We start from the raw sequence: 23,228 nt of genomic DNA, 5'->3' as shown, positions 1-23,228 counted from the left end.
AGCATCACCATCGTGTGCAATGAAGCGACAGCCCGACCTGCTGCTGCTGCGTATGCCCTGGCATCCGAGCGAGATGTCAAGGAAGGGAGTCTTAGAGGACGTCTCACCCATAGAGAGATAGCTGACCAGCGTCTCTCTATAGGGGCATCTTCTCGTAACCACTTTTGCGCATCGCATCGATGTTGGCCTCGCTGTGCTGTGGCGCGATCCATAATTTCCAAAAGCTCATCATACGCAGGGCAGGAGAATTGGGAAGGCTCAGCCTCAGCTTCTTTGCCCTCCTCAGCTATTTCCTGCTTTTGCTGGGCTGATCCCAGCAGAGCAATGGCCCCTGAATCAGATAATGTAAATGAAAACACCATCCTCCAGTGGCTCACTCTCGTGCACAGCCGACGATCACGAAAGGGAAACCCCCCTTCAAACTCATCGGCCAGATCCACCTGCGATCCCCACAAGCTCATTCCCTTCCGTGCCTCAGCAGCGGCGGGTCCTGGATCGCGGGAAGCAGATGGCTGCCCCTCTTTCCTCGAAACAAGAGCGGAGCTTTTTTTCTTTTTTTTTTTTTTCTTGGAAAAAATCCCCATAGCGACCCCTAGAGGACGCAGTTCGAAGTTCCCATGAAAGGGAACTTTAAGCTAGTTGATATATCTATCATCGGTTGTCATTGGGACAGTTCTGTGTTTTCTGTATATTTTGTGTTGATCAATTTTAAGTCTTGCAAACATAAACATCATTTCTGTTATGACTTGAAAATGTTTCTTTACAATATATCAGGGGTTTTCAGGTTGGGGCTTTAAGAGTTTGATAGGGGTCTATTTGAGAGAAAAACAATCCATTCAAATACATAAAAAAAATATTTTACGCCACAATTTAACACATTTACAAAATGTAATATCACATCAAAAAGTAAAAAAAAAAAAACATTAGAATTGGTTGAAAAATGTGTCACACTGCAAATATATATTAGCAAAATGTGTCTATGTATACATTTATAGCTGTCAGTGAGTTACAATACAGCTGTATAATTTCCTTAGAGATATTCTTGAAAATAAATGAAAAACTGAATTAATTATTTATTATGAATTGCATTGTGAAGAATGTTTGAAATACATATAATACATATAAAATCTAAAAATGCTGCTAAAATAAAATGGGTAATATATACATGACATATGGAAAACATATGTCATGCTATAAAAGTAAAGTTATAGCATGACATATGTTTTCCATTATTTTAACCAAAGTTAAGTTATTGTAAGCCACAAGATTCAACTTGATCAATTTATCAACTTATAGCCAGCTCAACTTGGTCAGTTTAAAATAACTTGAAAAGTAGAAATTACTTGTACAGCCAATTTGATTGAAATCTTTCTTTCTTTCTTTCTTTCTTTACTTATTTACTTACTGTTACAGGGTGAAAATAAATCTCAACAGCTAGTTTGATTGGGCAAGTATAAAAATCTTTATTGTTGAGCCCTGGAAATATCCAAGTGACCTCTATCATGTGCCTCAAATTTCATTGGGAATATTATGAGGTGAACCACTTTCCTTGGACTATATGACTTGCTCATTGTACACAGCGAAGACAACGTGTACAAATAAACACTATCAACAGTGCAATTCATTGCTAGAAAATTCCCCACAGATGGAGGTGTCAATCTGGGTGGATCGAATATACACACACCTAAATACACCAGCACGGCTGAAGGCAGAGCGAGTGCGGGACTACAAGGCCTCCTGAATACGATTCAGAGGAGACATCTTAAAATCACCTCCCATCAGATTCACCTCTCCTCACTGTCAGCGTGGTGTTAGCCTCTGCTTTCATGCAGTGCCCTTGGGATTATCATATCAGGCTACGTGACCTGATTAACCGACTGCCGCCTCACAGCTGAAGAGCTGGATCAAGCGACTCTGCTACCTTTCTCCAATTCTCTTTTCTCATTAACCTCTCCGTCATGTTTTTCATCCTGCCATTTTTCCACGCCAGTCGAATCTACCTCGAAACTTATTTTGGACGCCTGTTCTCTGCTTTGATGATGTCAGTAACTTTCTGTACCATTATGGTGCTGAAATTGCATCATGTCGGATTTCTTCACGGCGTTTGCACAACAGATGGGTCTACTGATGTATAAATTCTGCAACTTGTTTTATAGATTATAGTAATTTCTTAATTTGTAATACATAAAACTTCATGTACACTTCATTGTTGATTATCTGAACACTAAAATGATAACACCTGCAATAACATGAAAGAAAACATCAGCAATGGTTGCCTACTCACAGTAAAGACCAATAATGAGTTCAATTTGGTCCTTTCTGAGTTAGAATCACTTGAACTGAATTCAGAATGGAAAAATTGGCACCCCTTTTGATGTGTGTGAATTTGAAGGGAATTAGTCACATCCACAGGAAGCTGCTCTGGAATAATAGGATGAGGAATTTTGAATTCAAAGAAATTCAAAATAGGCAATGCATTCTGGCAATTAAAGTGTTCTTCAACTCTGTTTAAAAAAATTTTTTTTTTATTAATTAACTTTATTGTTTTAATCATCTAAATTACTTTTAATTAATGATTAAATGAGGAAATATATAAACTAATTTAACTAACATCTATTAATAGATTTAAACATTCAAAATTTGATAAAATTTGCTTTTTAAATTAAACATAACTGTTAAATAATTACATTTATTTGAATTTTAGTTTATTTGAATTTTACTTATTTTAAAATTTGCATTCTGTTTGCTTCTTCGATTCAAAATTAGAAACTGAATAAAATGTAAAAAGCTATTCTGAATAGAGTTCTGAATGGTGCACAACCTTGTTCATGTCTACTGATAACACTGCAAAAATTCCTATTTTAACGGCACAAAGGTGCAAACAGATTATTATAGTAAATTAGTGTATGAACAATAATAAATTAAAGATTTGTAGCTTTTATTATGTGAAGATGAGAATAAGCAGTCAGTCCCATTAAGTAAGCACTTTCTGATGAAAAACTGTTTAAAACTGTACAGTTTACTTAATAAAATACAGTTACTTAATAAAATAAGTTCAGTATTTTAGTTTTTATAGATGTGTCATTCAATTCAAAGTTCAAACACTGAATAAAACAGCTGCAAAGCTCCAATAAGTCTTCAATCTATGAAATAGCACCCAAAATAAAAAAAATTATGGGAAGTGATTGAGTACATTTTTTTTTACAACAACAATAAACCCTTAAGCCATTAAGTTCATTAGTTCCTCATTACATAAATTGTCCTGGCATCTGAAAGTAAATGTGTACTAGCAACGTCTGTCGGGACAGTGATGTTTCACATGTTGTGCAATCCGAGCGAGATCTTAAACACAGATGGCGATCATTGTTAGGCATTAGTGTGCCCTGTCATTAAGAGGTGGCCAATTAATTCCCCTCCATAACAGCAAGTGATGCTAATGAACGTTGACTCTGTGCGGTGGCCTTCTCCATGGGATTTAAATGAGGACAGAAAGACGGGCATGTCCTTGTCAACGGTGTCTCTTCTGCAGAAAAAACCTTTCCTGTCTGTTTTCAACCTCAAAAAATTATGAGGCATGCCATCCAATGCCCTGTCAATGCACAATACAAACAAAATCCCACGAGCTGAAGAATGAAAAAGCTGTCCAAGCAACATCTGGGTTACATAAAACTATCAACAGTTTCTTAAATGGAGAAAACTCACCAGAAACACAGCAATAATGCATTACCGATTTTCATCTGCACAGAAAAGTAGTCCCTCCTCAAAATAAACAATATTAACGACTTAACAGGTCAATTACATTTTCTGCCCAGTTCGGTGCACTAGAGCATATTTAAAATGCACAAAATAACAGAGCAAACTACTTGCTCAAAGTTTGAAAAACAACGTCTGTCAAGCTTGTTGGAAGTCTCATTTAGTGACAGACAGCAAACAGGACTTTATATTCAACAAATTTGATTAAATTCAGATTATTTCAGCAGATTATAGCCTGTTTAGGCTCCATTCTATGCAGAATAATTATCATTTGGATGTAAATTAGATTTCCTGATGATCGTGTTTGTAATAATAATTCTCATTGGGACACTCCCGATAACAGTTTAATAATTTATGACCGCTATTGAAGCAATACTCGCTTTATTTTCTGTATAAAGCTGAAGCTCTGTTAAACAGCAGAAACACTGTCAGTGTGAAAGTACAACTCAAGCCTGCTGTTGTCTTTCCCTTCAGATTGCATGGAAGAATTTGCATTTTGGTGCCATAGAGTTGATCTGAGTGCGAGTTTCTAGTTCCAGATCAGTGCTAATGAGTAGGGAGTCTTGTTTTTACACAGAACTAGCTGACATTTACATGCAACTTGTTTATGAGCTCCTCATGTTCACTGAAGGCCTCTGGGCGGTCTCATTAGTTTATTATGGTCTCATTAGTTTTGAATGTCAAAACTTGTGCATTCTGGATGTTTTGGTCAGAGATGGTTTTGACATTGTTCATTTTTTGCCCTGAAGTGCTGGTCTAGAAAGCAGGTGACCTCATATTAGCTTGCCATCTTGTAAGGACAACATGTATCATTAAATAAACAATTCATTATGTCATCATTCAAATACAACACCAGATTCACACAACATTGGGTTGTTAATGGTATACACTGCTTAAACTGCTTAAATGGTAAAACTGCTTAAAATGTTACCGTTCAGTGCCCCAGATTCACTGGAGTCCTGGTGACAAATGACAGAATTCAGCAGCTTATTATGATACTGTCAAAAATAGGACATCACTACTCGGACTGGTGTGAATGTGCAATCCAAATAATTATTTATTCATAAACTTTTCTCCTCTGCGACACTGAGGACAAATGAGGATTTAAATGGCTGCTTGGGGTACAGTGAGGTATGGATTATGAATAGGGACAGCGATTGATTCCTCTGCGTCGTACAGGCCAGCGAAGCATGTCAAGTCTTGTCAGGCACCAGGCCCAGGAGCCGACAGTTTGGTTTGTGAAATTTGTCAAAGTCAGTGTGAGTTTCTGTTTGGAGAAACGAGTGACAGTGAGAGATGCTGTATATTAAAAAGACATGGGAGAAGAAAAAGACTTTTGAGAAGTTGAAATCCATAATGAATTGTTGGTACAATGTTTCTGAAAGATTCATGTTAAGAGGGTCGTAACAAGAGGCTGCTTTAACCCAAAAATTCTGCCATTTAGCAAACTTTGGTACAGACCAAACATTGACAGAGTTAAAAAGCAAGATGTTACTTTCCCTACTAAAAAAATGCTACAGTAAAATATGTTAATATGGATTAGAAGTGAAGACAAGGGAGTAGAGAAAAGTAGAGAAAATAAAGTTTTAATGCACCACCATGAAAATAGACCAGAGAAGGACATGAGTGAGATATTGAGGAGAGAAACAAGATATTTCATGTCCAGTGAAATAATTTATGGGATATTGTTCATTAAATCATGTAACCATGTTGCAAGACTGCAGTTTGTTGTCTTTTTCAAACTATGATAAAAAGGATAAAAAGAAAAAGACAAGAACCTGCCACACGACTTTTAGTGAGACTAAAAGAGTCACAGAAGTTGTGATATATTACTTAACAATGACATAGAAACACGTTTTTATAAATATTTTTTAACATGTTTATGAAATTTTATTTTGGTCTTTTGAAATTAAAAGACTTTGATATACTAAAACATGCTGAAAGTTTCAGCACTGAAAACTTCCTCTTCAGTCTAAGAAGAGTGTTTATTGGAACTGTGATGTAAAAATGGCTTGTACCAATCTTCCTCAACTTTTTGAAGTCAGAAAGATGAGAATGACCACCCAGGGCTACGTTTCAAGCGTTGTAAGTCTAGATCAAAGAGATTGTTGGTGCCAATGGTTTCTACGATTTGATCTGGGATGCTTTTGGGAAACACAACCCAGATCTGCCCACATGCATAGAGTGTGTTTACATAAATATCTTAAAGGAACAGTACCAAAAAAAATTAATTACAAGAATACAAGCAAACAATAGGAATAAACCAACACAAGTCACTAGCAATACATCTATCAAACAACACGTGACACTGCATTCTCAAAAATAAATATTTTTTCTGAAACTTGGATGCTAGAGGAAATTTGGTTATTGGGAAGTGTTTAAATCTCATACGAGTTACACTTGCATCAGTCTCTGTAACTTAATTTACATACAAGAAGTACATGTTGCTTTGTTGTAAGAAGCATGTACGATTTACACATTAGACTTACATTGTATAATTCAGTGTTAAATTGACACAGTCGAAGACGTCCTCTCTAACACATCCAGTAAATATTTGAATAATTCATTGCTAATAGAAAACTGGCCTGATTTGCATGTAAGCGTAATTGATTTGGGAGGGGGAAAGACAGAATAATGAATCTGTGCCTGCTCTTTATATTTTCCCCCTCAAAGCATCTCTCCAAATGAAACCACCCCCACCCTCCTTCCTCTATCTCCTGTTCTCTCTCTTTTTTGTCTATCTTTCATTACCTATCTGTTCCCCAGATGACACAGTGGTAATAGCCTGGCACGGTACTGGTAAACAGTTTTGACAAATTAAAATCAGCCACAGCTCAAGTGAACGATGGCTTTTGTGAGAAAGAAGAAGTGAATTCATTCAGCAGTAGATAGATAGATAGATAGATAGATAGATAGATAGATAGATAGATAGATAGATAGATAGATAGATAGATAGATAGATAGATAGATAGATAGATAGATTTTTGACATTTAAGGAGGTGACACAGACTTCCTCTACTTGAAAACCGTCTTTTGGACAGGTGACATGACTCATCAGCCACCGCAGGAGGAAATACTGTATATCTGCTCTAGTAACAGACAACAAGTGTCTTCTTTCATCAGACCGCATTAAAAACACTAGAACACCACTAGAAATTGACGAGCTTAAAATAACTTGCCGTATTTTAGCCGAAATGCTGGGCTCATGCATGGCTATTATATAACTATTGCCAAGTTGGCTTCATCAATCAAGTATTGCTGATTGGTTCAAATAAACCTGTCTGTATTTGCAGAAATATACATTTCATAGAATTATTCCCAAAGCAATAATCCAAAATGGGCCATGTGTTTAAAGTGTGTTTACCACAGCAAAGAGGTGTTCTTGGGCACAACATAAATGTAAAAACACAACAAATAACTATGAGTGGCTTATTACTTTTATAAGCAACAGAAACATGATAAAAGAGTGTTCAATAGTTATGCTTAGACTGAGGTAAGTATCAATACTATTGCCTTATAATTGGGATAAAGCAAAAGTTTTTGAACAAACCCCTAACTCTAACTCCTCCTGCATCACCATATGGATATGAATGATAGCTCAAATCATGTGAACTGTTAGATGTGTGCGCCAACATTTCTAAGTGAGCAAACTCACTTTTTTGTCAGATGATAAAAAGGATGAAAAACTTGTATTGGCACATATTTCATGGAAACTTGGGGATGTTTTTATTTATTTATTTTACTTAGGCCAGTAAGCAAACAACCAAAACTACATAGAAACCACTTAACAAACAACCCGAACCCCTAGCAACTGCCCAAATATCACCCAGAACCCCTTAGCAACCACCTATCAACCTAACAACAGAACCCCCCTAGAGAATCCCACAATGCAACTATCTATCAACCACATAGCAACAAGCAATAATTGTGTTGATTTTTTTCCGTCAAACAACACATTTTCTTAAAAAAATCTAAAAGCGAGTTATAATTTTCCACAATAAACAACTTCCTCGCCAGGTAATTTAGTTCATCAGTAACTATAGAATTGCAGCAACTTGGCGCATTCATGTGAAATTCAGTTCACGTGCGGTCACAGGTGTGCCTGTATGGCTTTGAACGTGGCTTAATCCAGTCAGTTTTCATAATTCTGAATCTAGAAAGCACACTGAAATGGTAAGCAGCCAATGCAAGGAGCTGTTCCAAATCTGGATATGACCAGAGGGTCTGTATACAGTGTGTCTGCTTACAACAGAGCGGTTTTAATTAAGCGGCACAACCCTCCCGGCCAGAGCTCTACACTTTCCTCCAAATTAATTAATTAGGCTACATTTACAGAGTCTGAATGATTTATACATTTGCTTAACCTGCGTAATAGTTCTACTTAAAGGGACAGTTCACTCAAAAACTTTACACTTTACTCACCCTCATGTCATTCCAAACCTGTACGACATTTCTTCTGTAGAACCCAAATGAAGATACTGACTTTCATTTTCTGGACAAAAATGTTTATTTACAAAAAAATGTATGCTCCACAGAAGAAAGAAACTCATACAGGTTTGGAACAACATGAGGGTGAGTAAATGATGACAGAATTTTTAATCTATTTAAGATATGTACCTTTGTGCCACCCATTCTGTGTCCATCCAAAAAGAAATGATGGTCTCACTTTAGTTTGGGGACCAATTCTTACTATTAAAGGTGCTGTATGCCTGTCCTAAAGCATAAAAATACCACAATACATTTGCAGATATTTAGGAAACATGAAAGTTCACATACTTTTTTTCTCCGAAAAACAATGCTACAGCCAGTTATTCTGCTTTGCAATGTGTGTTCCGTGTCGGAATGTCTGTTTTTGTTTTGATCTGTTACGTGATTCCACCCACTGCCAATTTACAGAATAGTATTTGGACACCCTGGGTTGCCAGTTGTCTTACGTAACTCGCGTTACTTGTAATATATTACCCCCAACACTGGTCGTAAAATACAGTGTACTGGAGCCATGGAAGCCAGCAAATGAATTGGGTCCGAGATTGCAGATTTTACCCAACCTATAAAGCCTTGGCATTCATCTAAAAAGTTCTATGACTAGAGGAATATTAAAATGCAGACAAATCAACTTTACAGTGTAAGGCTCGTTGCATTCCATTGTCAATTACGATCGTTCCTGTTGTGTGTCCTCAACCTGGGAACCCGCGTGAGCATCAAGTCTGAGGTGGAGGTTGGCAGGAGAAACAACTCTATCCAATATTTTGAAGTTGGACAGCGATAACCAACCGCTAACAGTCAATATTATATACTGCACCGTTAACTAATTATTAATTATGACTTTTGCAGCAATAAACTCAAATTTGCATCTTATTAATAAGGAAGTTTTTAAGTTTAGGTATAAGGTATAAGGCATTAATCTGTGCTTTATAAGTACTAATAAACACAAAATAAAATATGCTAGTAATATGCATGCTAATAAGCAGCTAGTTAATAGTGAAAATTGGTCATTAAACTAAAGTGTGACCAGAATTATGTACTTTCACAATCTCCTAATATCTCTCACCAAAAAAAGCTGACAGCAGTGCTAGTGCCTAATAGCTTGCTCTTAAATTGGACTAAAAAAAGAGTTCCATTCAGCAGCTCTGCGGGTGGTAATCACCCTCACCTATTACAACTGCAATGTCTCTTAACTTCCAGCTCAACAAAATCACTTTCCATCCATCCTTCCATCTATCTTCATTTTTTAAGGTGACACACTGACAGGGGCTTCCATCATGTGTCATTATTGGTGCATGAAGCTCCGCGGCAGAACCATCCAGAACTCAAGGAAGGGCATCAATCTGAAAATATCCCCTCCTTCAGCCACATCTCTCAGCACGTGCATGTCACGGGAACATTAGGAAGTATGTGGAAGGAATCTTGTAGCTAAGTAAGTAATTAAGAATGAAGAGCGAATGCATAATTCACATAAGTGGATTAACTGCTGTCAAGGATGAGACGTTTGGCACAGGTGACACTACAGCAGGACACTTTGAGCAAGAAGCAAAAATGAGTCGGCGACTTTCGGATTAAAAAGTTTTGTCTTACTCATTAAAGGGATAGTTTGCCCGAAAATGTATATTTAGGCATAATTTGCTCATCTTGATGTAGATTCAAACTCACATGACTTTCTTTCTTCCATGGAACACAAAACTCCTCAAAATGCTCTTTTTCATACAGCATATAATGACCATAGGCTATGAAGCTCCAAAAAAAACATCATAGAAGTCATATAAAAGAAATTCATATGATTTGTTTGCTACATTCTAAGGACAAAGTTTGAGTTAGTTAATAAAAAAAATCTTGCCTTTTGCCTCTTATGTCCCGTTTGCACTTCTCAATATCCAAACCAACCGCTTCTGGCACCACTGACATCAAACCTGCTACAAAGATGCTTTAATATTAAATATTTATGCACATATTGGCATATGTTTGGGAAAAAAAAATAGTATGTGCTATATTGCTGTCACATGACCTCACTAAGTTGCATATTTAATTCTTTAACTCTCTTTAATTTTAATCTGTGTGAAGATTCTAGAAAAAAAATAGAATGGTGTAATAATGACAGTAAATCATTTTATATTTATTAAATAATAATAATAATTTAAAAAGGAAATGTATTTAAAACATAATTTAAAAAATAAATATTAATATATAGAATCAAAAGTATTTTCATTCATTAGCTTGGAAATAAATATGAATTTTAAACTAAATAAAAAAAAAAAGATCTGAACTTTTGACAGTCTAATCAAATAAAGAATCACTTTCAGTTCATCCATCAGAGTGAAAGGAAGGTCAAATACTGTTTCTCACACAGTGGGCTCATGCATACTGCACATTTTGGCAAATGTAGAAGGTCACATATCACATGCATGCAGAAAAAGTGCATAATCTAAGCTGGCACACACGCTGCAAAACTAGTATGTAAAAATATTGCAGTACATCAGAAACGTTAAGTATAAATAAAATTGTATACAAGTAAGCCTTAATTTTCCTTCTTAAAACATGGAAATCCACCCATTTAAAGCACTACCTGCTTCTTTCACAAGATCTGCCAGGGAACAATCAGCGGCATCGGGAAGGTGACCCTTCAAGTGTTGGTGTTGACATTGAGTGGCATCCCCTGGCTATTGCTTATTTAAAGTTAAAGCAGGGGCGAAACGTTGATCAAAACGACGGCGAAAAGACAATAGAAAGCGGCACGGGTCATCTGCCAGATCTAAGATGGTGTGACTCACTTTGACTTCAATTAACTCCTGAGGGAGGTTTCCCACTCAATGTGTGATCTTTATCACTGGGCTGCCTCTTAGATCAGTATCATGGGCCGAACCACAGGGAAATGGAGATGGCTGGCTTGACAAAGTACAGAAATCACTTCTATTTTTGGGCCCGTCCCTCCCACCCTTAACAATGCCGTCCTCACAATAGACAGTCGTGACCTTGATCTAGAAGGGAAAGGTTTGTGAAGGCTCAAGGTTTGTGCTGATACAGTAAATGGGGAATTTTAGAGAGTACAAAGTGTTAAGGAGAACACAGTGATGTTACAGGAATAGTTCCCCCAAGTAAATAAAAATCCATCATTTACTTAACGCCTTGTCATTCCAAAATTGTATATACTGTAATTTTTTCAGTGACAAAAAAGGACAGGAAACAACACCATACAAGCACACCTGGTATGGACACATGGCATTTTTTTAATCTGAATGCTGAAATGATTTATGGAAAAATATATGTAAAGATGTTTTAAAAATTAGAATGACATGATGGACAAATAAATATTAATTAATAAAATATGTACAAATAAAATTGAATAATTCTAATACTTTTTAATATTTTTCATTTTAATTTTATTGGTTAAAATCAAAATAAAACATTAAAATAAAATCTATAAAAATAAATTAAATACTGTACATACAAGTGTTTATTTGTTCTTTTTTTGGAACTTAAAAGTCCTTAGTCACTGTGAATTGTTATGAAGATGTTGTTGGAAGGACATGAAGAGTAAAAAATAATATTATAAAATAATACAAATTAATAAATAAAATATTTATAAAAATATAAATATGTTTAACTATTGATTTAAATAAATAAAAATAAATATATACTGAATATTCATACATTAAAGAGCCTATTCAAATAATTCCAGCCAAAAATTGTGGAATTACAATACTATATGTAGTCACTGTTGCACAGATATTCACACTGGATTGGACTGTCGACTTGGCAAAAATCTAAAGTGTTTTCATTCCTGCTTACATAAGCACGCCACAATGCACTTGTCAAAAAGCTCTTTACAGTATTCTGCTCAACTTGAACTGTAAAAACATCCGGACAACCCGACTTCAGCGTTCTGTGATTATCCTGCAGAACATTCTGAGATATATTTCAGCTACACAGGACACACATTTCAAACTGAAAAGGAGTCAAATTGACAGAGTAAATATGGCAAAAAAAACCTCACAGACATCTCAGCTCTGTACGAGCAGCAAAAGGGAGAGACAGACAAGGAGATCAAGTAAAAACCTGCTCTCCAGGAACCCACTGTGGGGAATTTTCTCTCCACTTCGTTTCTCCTCCATTCCTGCTATGACTTCTCTGCCGTGTAATTCTGGGCTTTGATCACTGTTTGTACTGTGTGTATGATATTTAATGTAATGTAATTACAGTGAGGATTTGCAGGCCACGTCCTCCCCTGCAGGTTTGTAATATTAATGATCCGCGGTGGGTGGCATGATTGCGGGTGGTAGGGTAATCACAGAATGCGCTGCTGTGAAAGTCTCCTCTCACATTGTGTCTTAGATTTTGTTAATGGCAGGACACAATGATAAGGCCAACGCTTGAGAATATCCATGCTGTATTTGCATCCAAGAATAGGAAATGGAACTGACTGACAGAGAAGATTTGTTATGAGTCAAATGACTAACTGGTTGACTAAACGGAATGGAGGGGGAAAATTCAATAAAAATAGTGATGCTAGTATCTTAAGTACATTTTCGGACGCTTGGCATCAGTTCAGCTGTTTTTTAAATAGTGCAACTTCTCCAGTAACAAGCAATTTTTTTTCTAAAAGAGTAGTGTAGTGTGATTTTTTTTATCACATTGCATGAACTGAAGTAATAATCAAAATAAGAATTAGTGTGACATGAGGGTAAATAATGACAGCAAATAATTGCATATAAAAATAATATTCTAAAATAATATATATGTATACTTAAATATTTTTACTATTCCTTAAATTGTTTGACTTTTATCTATAAATAAATAAATACAGCCAAAAAATGTGAAATTATAATACTTTTTATATAGTTCAAATATTCATATTTGGCTTGTGTTTCCTGGACTGCTGACTTGGCAAGAATCAACATTTATAGTTCAAATATTTGGTTTGTGTTGGAAAAGAGAGTCATTCCTGGACTGCTGACTTGGCAAGAACCCAAAATATGTATTTCTAAACTGTCGAAATCTGATTGATTTTTGCGAAAGAATAAAAAAGAATGAACAAACTCACTAAAATGACCTGGTTCACTAGTAGATTCGTTTTAGTTAGGTGATTTAGTGATTTGCATCAATTAAGTGAATCAAATAAATTTAGAGAATCAATTTAGTGAAGCAAATCCATAATTTCATTTATAGTCATTCACATTTACAGCATAATGTAGCTAACAACTGCAACTCCATATTTACCAGTCAGCATCCTGAACAGGAATAATCTGTAAAGCACATGGCTTATTTCAGCTGTGTCCATATACGTGCATTTAACACATAAAAGCAGATGAAGCTAATGTTATTACTTCTCAAACAAAGAACAAAGTAAATAACACTATTTCAGAAGTTTTCAGAAAGTGATGGGTTTGTATTTTTCTCAGGAAGGATGTCTGACATGATGTGGGCAACGTGCCAGCACGGCCAGGTGCATAACCAAGCAGTCGCTCCAGCTGGACTCACCTGACAGAGATGGAGGCCAGGCCCTTTGTCAAAAAGGACAAAAATAGAATAAAATATATTTCGGGGAAACTGGGGCTACTGTTTACTTCAGTGAATTCGTGGTATGTTTAATGTTTTTTGTTGTTGTTGTTGTTGTTGTTGACCAATTTCTGTGTATAGATTCTGGTTTTGAACATTTCCACCATTAATCTATTAAAATATAATTTAACACTGATCCTCAATTCATCATCCTAATAGCAGGGCATGTTGTCTCACTATAAAAGGGATGTTTTTGACAAAGGGGGGAAAAAAACACTAAATAGTCTACTATAGGCATTTCATTTAAATATAAACAATAAAACGACTTTTTCAATGCATTTCAAAATAATTAAATCAATTCAAATCATTTAAACCATTTTAAAGACGATTTCTGTATATACACATTCTGTATTTTAAAGTCTTGACTAAAAAGTTTTTGAACATTTCCACCGTGAATATTTCGTGAAAGTCACAAATAATTTAACACTTACTTCTTCTGTTGGCCCAATAATGGGGCACGTGTGTGTGTGTGTGTGTGTGTGTGTGTGCATGTTTATGTGGTTTATGAGGACACAAATTTGTATAATAACATGGGTATGACAGGTATTACAACGAGAAGGTGATTTATGAGGACATTTTCAGTGTCCCCGTAATTCAAAAGGCTTATAAATAATTCAGAATGAGTTTTTTTGAAAATCTAAAAATGCAGAAAGTTTCCTGTGAGGGGTGGGTTTAGGGGTAGGGTTGGTGTAGGGCAATAGCACATACAGTTTGTACAGTATAAATACCATTACGCCTATGGAGAGTCCCCATAAACCATAAAAACAAACCTGCGTGTGTGCGTGCGTGCGTGCGTGCGTGTGTGTGTGTGCGTGTGCGTGTGTGTGACCATTATTCAAGTGAAAACATATTAAAACATGATAACCTGACATTAATAATAATAATAACTTCAAAACACAGTTCAACTTTTGAGTTCATAGTGTATCTATCTGCATTGCATAGTTGACTGTTTAGTTTATGCCAGTGTGGTTTCATTATGTTGACTCGCTGTTACCCAACAGAATATGGATATCTAATACTTTGCATTCTTCATATACAAACCATTCAGAACAGAATGTATTTGGGAGCACATCATAAATCACTATGAATGCTTTTATGGTTTCCTAATCATGGTCGTAATTATGATAATGCCGCTATAAGCAAGTTACATTATTTCACTTTGTTGAATCACTAATGCTTGCATTCATCAGTGTGTCGTGCTTTAGATTCTTTAGAGTTTGGCAGAGACATGTGGCAATATCGAATTATTCAGTCTAACAGTGTTGGAGACCCTGGAATGCCAAATCAGTCATGCTGGTGTCACTCCGGGGACATCTGCACTACTCTGTCTTTATTTTACTCCATTCAATGTGGTGGATGATGGATTTATGAGCTGTGTGTGCTCTCTCTCTCTCTCTCTCTCTCTCTCTTTCGCAGCTGAGCAGATTGCCTGAGAGACTTCAGGGTTTCTGTCAGCAGTGTTCTCCATTCCTCCTTATAACACCTTGATCAGCATTCACTGACAATCTGTGCAATACTCGTGTAGCATCACACTGCTTTTCTTGAATTAAATTAAACAGGTGACCTTAGGGGTCAAACGGTTAAACATGGAATTCCTGGCCAAAAAAAAAAGACTACATATTAGTGGTGCAAGCTAAGGCAAACATAACTGCTGCTCATATTTAAGAATTTGAACAAACTCCTAACCCTAGGTATTAAACTTTTGCACATAACTCATCCCATACTAATAGGGATTGCTTCAAATTATAACCCTAGGGTTACTTGTTTGTGCACACATGAATGATAACTCAATATTTTTATGATTGATTTTTGGCATGGGAAATTTTACTAACATAAAGGCTTTTTTTACTTTCTACAAAACCCCCTTTAGGAACCTTTATTTTTAAAGGTGCCACATTTTCTTCAGAAAATGCATAAATCTCTACTCTCTAACAATTATTGTGAACATGAAAGTATATTTCATGCACTTGAAATGTATTTGGACTTCTAAAAGTCTTGAAATCCTACTGTGGTGATGTCAGGGAAATCAGAAATCCCACAATAAACATATCAGCTCACAGTGTGAACTATTTGTAGTTATTTTGCATTCAGCTGAACATGATCAACGCTGACACAGAAACATAATCAAAGGACCAAAATGCCTCTGCGTATATTATTTCTGTCTGTATATTTGAAAAATGATGGCAATTACCACATTTCATCTTCTAGACAAACTGCGGCTTGAAACACGCACGGAGGAGTAGGCAGATATAAGCTATGATATCTCAAAGAAATAAATAAACTAGTTTAGCCAGCACTGCGCATTTACATCTGTTTACACAGTTAGCTGTAATTAATCTCCATGATAGTATATGAGCAAAACACACTAAACCTTCACTTGCCAAGAGCACAATCATTTGTTAGTCTATTAAAGAACATATGATGTTGACTGTATGCATCAATGCACAAAACAATATACAGACAGAGCATAGTTAGCTACAACTAAAATAAAATAAAAATGTATGCACACACAAAATCTAAAAATATAAAATTATAATTGCAGTCATTTTAAATAATTTTTATCATAAGTGGATTCAGACACACTAAAACACAAACGTGATGAAACAAATCAGAATTTAAAGTTCAACTCCAATACCACTTTGTGTTTATGTAGGCTATTTAAATACCTCCAAGTCCTTTAGCACTCTCCTGCCCAGACCGCTAATCTCCTCATAATTCTCTATCTTTAATGCTTCAAATTTATAAAACAACAGTCAAGGGCTGTACATCGTCAGATTATTCAAATGAGCAATGCATAATGCTCCATAATCAAATAATAAAGTTATTGTCCTGGCATCAGATAGCCTACAACCACAAACTCAATATAAGTGAAACTAGCGACTAGCTTTAATATTCTATGTTGCCAAAGGCTGAATACAATCATGCAATCACTTCACAGAGCTACATTTAGAAACATAAACAGAAAGGAAAACATATTTCTTGAAAAGCAGCAGCAGGAATTATGCATGAGAGGACTGAGATGTTTCTAGTTTTTTAGCTTCTCAATCAAAGCTAATGTCAGGATGCCTATGCTAATCATGCTCCATTACCTAACATGCAAGTCATCTTGCTTTAAGGTATGTTGCCAAAGGCTGAATACAATCATGCAATCACTTCACAGAGCTACATTTAGAAACATAAACAGAAAGGAAAACATATTTCTTGAAAAGCAGCAGCAGGAATTATGCATGAGAGGACTGAGATGTTTCTAGTTTTTTAGCTTCTCAATCAAAGCTCATGTCAGGATGCCTATGCTAATCATGCTCCATTACCTAACATGCAAGTCATCTTGCTTTAAGTTTCCATACAGATTTCTGTTCATTTATGAACAACATACAATAACCAAACATGTCTATCATCATTAATTTATGCTAACATGCTAAACCTAAATCTTTTTCTAAGGAGCTGCATATCAATTTGAGCAAGGGAATGCAGTGAAGCAGGATACAGCTGATCTATTACAGATGTTTTAACATCTTTAACCAACAGAGCAATATAATTAGCATAGTATTATTAATATTAGGCAGGAATCAATCAAACATGTTAATATAGTGTGATTAATAACAGAAATTCATGGAAAAGTCATTTTCCTACAGTCGGAGCAATTTAAGCTTGCAGTTTCAACTAAATGTTAACCAAGGCTTATTGGAAAATGTGCAAAATGATATCACACTGCTTCTTGCATGTTTCTTGACACTTTCAAAGTGAAATGTCCAGTGTGATGCTAAAAGTGATTTCAATTTTCCCTGAAACAGATTAATGTAAATGTGGCAACAGTTTTTTATATCTATATATCTATATATATCACAGCAGTTCAGGAATGAAATGTCTGGTGAGTGGAGCTAAAAGATTAATGCTCTATCGCGTTTAAAAATAAAGTACCACCTACACTAAACCTGACCCTAAACCTAACCAATAGTGTTAACAAAAGCAAACATATTTGCTGAAGCAACCATGCCTTTTTGGCTTGCTTCTATGAGTCTTTGTGCTCTTTTATAGTGACTCATGTTTCATGGGACTCATACCCGACTGGTTTGCATTGCAAGTAAAAATGTATTAGTTTACAAATCATCCCTGCTGAAAAATCCATAATTGCTGGTCACCAGCATAAGGTTTGTTTTGAATGCTGGGACCAGTGATGATGGTTGCGTTTTCCCAGCTTTGTAAGTACATGTGCTGGTGGACCTGCATAAGGCATGTCGGGACCAGCTTGTGCTGCTGGTGTTATCTTTTGGGTGCTGGTAGGATCCCAGCAAAACCACAACAGAACTCACATATGCGTTACATATGACGTTTCTTAGTTTGTGTTCATAGTAACAATGACTAATTATTACTAATAAAGACTAATCATCCAATTAATCGTAATAAATTATTTAATAAAGAAAAACACATGATGCTTATTTGCACAGCAAAATCCTCAGTGTTAAATGAACACTGCTCAGTTTTCATATGGTCCCAATCTATAGAAAGTAAAAGACTGAAGCAGTGTTGCAGTTAGTGGAATAAAGTAGATTCACTACATTTGATGACTGAAATCAATATCTCAACAGAAGATGCTTAAATCACACCTAAAACATCAGCACAATGTTTACTTATTTTGGCTTTATTTATTTTGTATCATCCCATATATGTATACGAGTTGTTGAAGTCTAATAAATCATCACAATAGTTATTAGTATTGGTGATTAACGCACTTTAGGTTCACTTGGCTTTTGACTTTGGTTGAATTCATTTTCTTTCAGCAATTGATGAAAGTGCATATAATCACTATTGTCTACAATATTTCATGCTCCTGACAGCTGGATTTTGACTTACAAGTTCTCTAATTAGCATTAAAGTCTTTAAAAACAGCAGCTGTCAATTGTGAAATGTCATTACACCTCATGCCTACAAGACCCTGCTTGTGAACCAGCTTCACCATCGTTTTGCTTGAGAACAGCATGACTATGCTGGTCTACCAGCTAAACCAGCACCATATCAGCACTGTGCCAGTACGAGCCGAGGTTGCTAAATGTAGGCCTGTAGGCCTGTAACGTCTTGCCTCAGCAAATATTGATATATGCAATTAATTTGGATTAATTTGATTAATCAGTCGGAATATCAAGTAATTTGTTTTTTAAATTTTGTACCGATTCATGGCCCCTAATATTAACATTTAGCATACTGTAGATAAATGGTACAATAGCGTGGCCTCAACCTTTTCCAATGCAATTATTATTTTCCAGTCCTCACTTTTATTATTATATTTTACTTTATTGGACAAGCCTATAGTAGCACAAATTAATCTTATTTTGTGCATGGCCACCACACAGTGCTTTATGCCAAGCTGAAACAAATTCGTTGGGCAAGAGAAACCTTTGAATGGAAAGCCCTGGAGGCTCTTTTCTTTATCTCATTCAAATGTAGGGACCCTGGCAGTCCTAAAGCTTCTAACACAACAATAGCGTTATCACAACATCTGTGGAGAGGGGCAGAGAGGGGAGACAGGAGCCATACTATTATGAGAAAGGGCATAGTAACCTCTTTAGGGCATGTTTTGCATTTGCCACTGCAGTTTTCACTGTAAAACGCGACCCCTGATTTCACCAAATTTTAATGATACATTCGCATATAACAGGGATCTTGTCTTTCTCATAGGGTTCCTTTCCATCTCATGTAGATCATACGGTTTATCATACTCAGAGCTCCATACGTTTGACAGCTGGGTTGCCAGATTGAGCATTTGAAAGGGTTATTGATCTTAAATGAATGTCACACTGGGCTTTCATTATATATGGATAGAAAACTAACTGTTAGATCTTCATGCTGTTCATTAGATACTAGCTAGAGATGTAAAAAGATGCATCATATTGAGATATGACAATGACTTACTGTACCAATTACAGAATCTAATAAGAGATGTTCCTAAAACTCTCAAGTGGCCCAAAACAACTGAAGTGGTTTATTGCTTTTATGAAATGGCGACAAAGACACCAATGCTTAATAAAGAGTTTATTATTAACAATTCTAAGAATGATTATAAGCAGTTTACTATCACTGACAAACAAATTAGTAAATTGAATAATTGAAGGGATAGTTTCTAGATTACTTTCTTTCGTCTATGAAACACTAAGATAATTTAAACTGCAAGAAATTCTCATAGGGTTCCTTTCCATCTCATGTAGATCATACGGTTTATCATACTCAGAGCTCCATACGTTTGACAGCTGGGTTGCCAGATTGAGCATTTGAAAGGGTTATTGATCTTAAATGAATGTCACACTGGGCTTTCATTATATATGGATAGAAAACTAACTGTTAGATCTTCATGCTGTTCATTAGATACTAGCTAGAGATGTAAAAAGATGCATCATATTGAGATATGACAATGACTTACTGTACCAATTACAGAATCTAATAAGAGATGTTCCTAAAACTCTCAAGTGGCCCAAAACAACTGAAGTGGTTTATTGCTTTTATGAAATGGTGACAAAGACACCAATGCTTAATAAAGAGTTTATTATTAACAATTCTAAGAATGATTATAAGCAGTTTACTATCACTGACAAACAAATTAGTAAATTGAATAATTGAAGGGATAGTTTCTAGATGACTTTCTTTCGTCTATGAAACACTAAGATAATTTAAACTGCAAGAAATGAAAGTCACAAAATAGCATTGAAAAAGAATTGAAAGAAAGAAAGTCTTGTTTTAAAAATGCTTATCTCTCCACAAAGACAATGATATCACTCTCGAAAATAAAGGATCTCTATTGGCATCTGAAGAACATTTAGCATTCTTGAAATCCTTTCCATTGGACAAATGATTCTTTATAGTGGAAATAGGTTCTTTAGATTATTGACGTGTTGTTTACATAAAGGAGAACTGGTCTTCTCAAGAACTGTTCACTGAAAGGTTCTTTGAGGAGCCCAAAGTATGCCCAAAAGAGCCCTTCTATGGCATCACTTTTGGAACCTTTATTTTTTTAACAGTGTAGAAAAACTTACACTCTCAAACTGCATACTACTTATACTATTTTAACTATATCTTTCTATGGCAGGAATAGTTTAAGTGGTATGCTGGTATGCAAACGTCATCAGTAAGTAATCATTAGTGCAGTTTAAGACAATAACCTGTAGACAAACAGAGGTGAATTAGTCTTCCTTTGACATCGTTCATCATGAACAAATGTTATTGTATTTCCCCTTTCCTTTTTACCTGCATTACATTAATTGCATTTTGAATCTGCTGTGGTTTGGCATGAGCTATTTTCTCTTCATTGAACTCTGTTGTGATGTATTTTAATGTGCTTCCTGTCGGGGGAATACACATGTAAATTAGCTATCTGCATAACTCCTGTGCAACTGCCGAATTGGTCACGGTCCCTATTAAACAAATTGACAAACAAAAATAAAACTACAATGCAGCAAGTGTTTCTGACACAGTTTATGTGTGCTTGTGATTGAGTATGCAGGGCCTTAAGCTCACATTTCAGAAAATATTCTGAAACCGTATTATAGATGCATAGTAAGTCTTTATGTGGGTCCCTCTAAGGAAACTCTGGGTTTTTCCTTTAAATCATTTCATTTAAATGGGTTACTGCTGAACTTTAAAGAAATCATATTTTCCCATCTCGGGGCAAAACACCAAGATCACAGCCACCATAGACATTAATGATAGATTTGTTTATTATAAACATGCAGCTTTTCACTTAACAAGACATTAATTGCTGGACTGGAGTCATGTGGATTACTTGTGGATTATTGTGAGGTTTTCATCAGCTGTTTGAACTCTCATTCTCACGGCACCCATTCACTGCAGAGGATCCATTGGTGAGCAAGTGATGTAACGCTAAATTTCTCCAAATCTGTTCTGATGAAGAAACAAACTCATCAACATCTTGTATGGCCCAAGGTTAAGTGTGCAAACTATTCCTTGAAGAGGCCACCACAGAGAGACATGCCTACCCACTATTCAAATTAGTGTTACATATTTATATATGTATAAATCATGAACTTCTCAATGGACAATTCTTAAACTGTTACTTACAATCTTAAATATGTGGCATTGCAGTAACAACAGTAATATATTGCTACATATCCAAGCCTAAATCTTGATATTAGCTCAAGCTCAGCACAGTACAGGTAAGGTTGGAATTAATGTACACATATAATTGCATCATTGCAATTATATTTATAAATAAACTTTAGTAGCATTACTAGGACTTGGTGTGAAATTTAATAAATTACACAAAAGTATTGAATTTTTTTTTTAAATAAAATAATTTGTGCCAACACTGTTTCAGATTTGCATGTTGTTGTTTTCTGTGCAAAAATGGCTTAAAATGGCTAATAACTAGTAAATATCATTGCACCACATTACAGTATTTATTCTTCATTCTTATGCATTTGTTTCTGTAAAAAAAATCTCTGTATTACATTACTGATTCATAATAGAGTTAAAGTATAGGTCAATTACAAGTGCAAATAAAACAACACCTGTCATGTATAGACCCTCTCTACTGCTCTCTCCTTCTTTGTCTCTTTCTCTCTCTCTCTCTCTCTCTCTCTCTTTCTCTCTCTCTCTCTCTCTCTCTCACACACACACACACACACACACACAAACACACTGACAGTCACTTTCTCCTCAGATGAATTATAGATAGATCCAGGGACACTGCAATAATGCTTTTGTCACATCTATATAACATCTACCACTCTAACGATTTATCTGCTGTTATATACAGCCCCAGCTCAAAGGTTCCCTCTTGACATTTATGAGGAGTGTTATGACTGCGCAGTGCTGAGGGACATCTCAATCGCAGTGACACTGACTGGAGAGCCAGAGAGCCGAGGGCCCGAGGCATGCGGATTTGCGTGAGATCTTTCCCCGTGTCACAGAAAGATCAGTCTGGTTGCAAACTGTGCCAAGAACCATGTGTGTTTGTGTACGTTTTGGGTGCTTAAACTACACTTAACAATATATGAATTTTCTTCACCGAGAATAACCTAACCAAGCAGTATCTGCAAATGCTGCTAGAATTTTTCTTAAAACTAACTTCACTTTTCTAAACCATTTTGATACATCAAGTGCATACACTAGCATCAAAAGTTTAGGATAAGATTTTGAATGTTTTTGAAAGAAGTAATTTTTTGCTTACCAAGGCTGCATTTAAAAAAATAAAAACAGTAATATTGTAAAATATTATTACAATTTAAAATGTTTTCTATTTGAATATATTTTAAAATGTAATTTATTCCTTTAATGCCAAAGCTGAATTTTCAGCAGGTATAACTCCAGTCTTCAGTGCCACATGATCCTTTGGAAACAACTGTCAACACTGATGTTTCTTGAGCACCACATCAGCATATTAGAATAATTTCTAAAGGATCGTGTGACACTGAAGA

At 35.7% G+C, this 23,228-nt stretch overlaps 1 protein-coding gene across 1 annotated transcript in view; it reads left to right on the top strand.

The window, feature by feature from the left end:
- Window positions 1-22,701, top strand: part of LOC107572491 (uncharacterized) — a 39,688-nt gene extending 16,987 nt beyond the window's left edge. Inside the window, exon 4 of the mRNA XM_016258915.1 lies at window positions 22,568-22,701. Within this exon, the coding sequence (XP_016114401.1) occupies window positions 22,568-22,701 (134 nt within the window). The remainder of the gene's footprint in view (window positions 1-22,567) is intronic.
- The last annotated feature ends 527 nt before the right edge of the window (window positions 22,702-23,228 follow it).

The sequence above is a fragment of the Sinocyclocheilus grahami genome, unplaced genomic scaffold (genome assembly GCF_001515645.1).
Source record: "Sinocyclocheilus grahami isolate Dianchi unplaced genomic scaffold, SAMN03320097.WGS_v1.1 scaffold1761.1, whole genome shotgun sequence".
Lineage (NCBI taxonomy): Eukaryota > Metazoa > Chordata > Actinopteri > Cypriniformes > Cyprinidae > Sinocyclocheilus > Sinocyclocheilus grahami.
The sequence above is the reverse complement of the archived record's forward strand: the minus strand, read 5'-3'. Positions and strand labels throughout refer to the sequence as shown.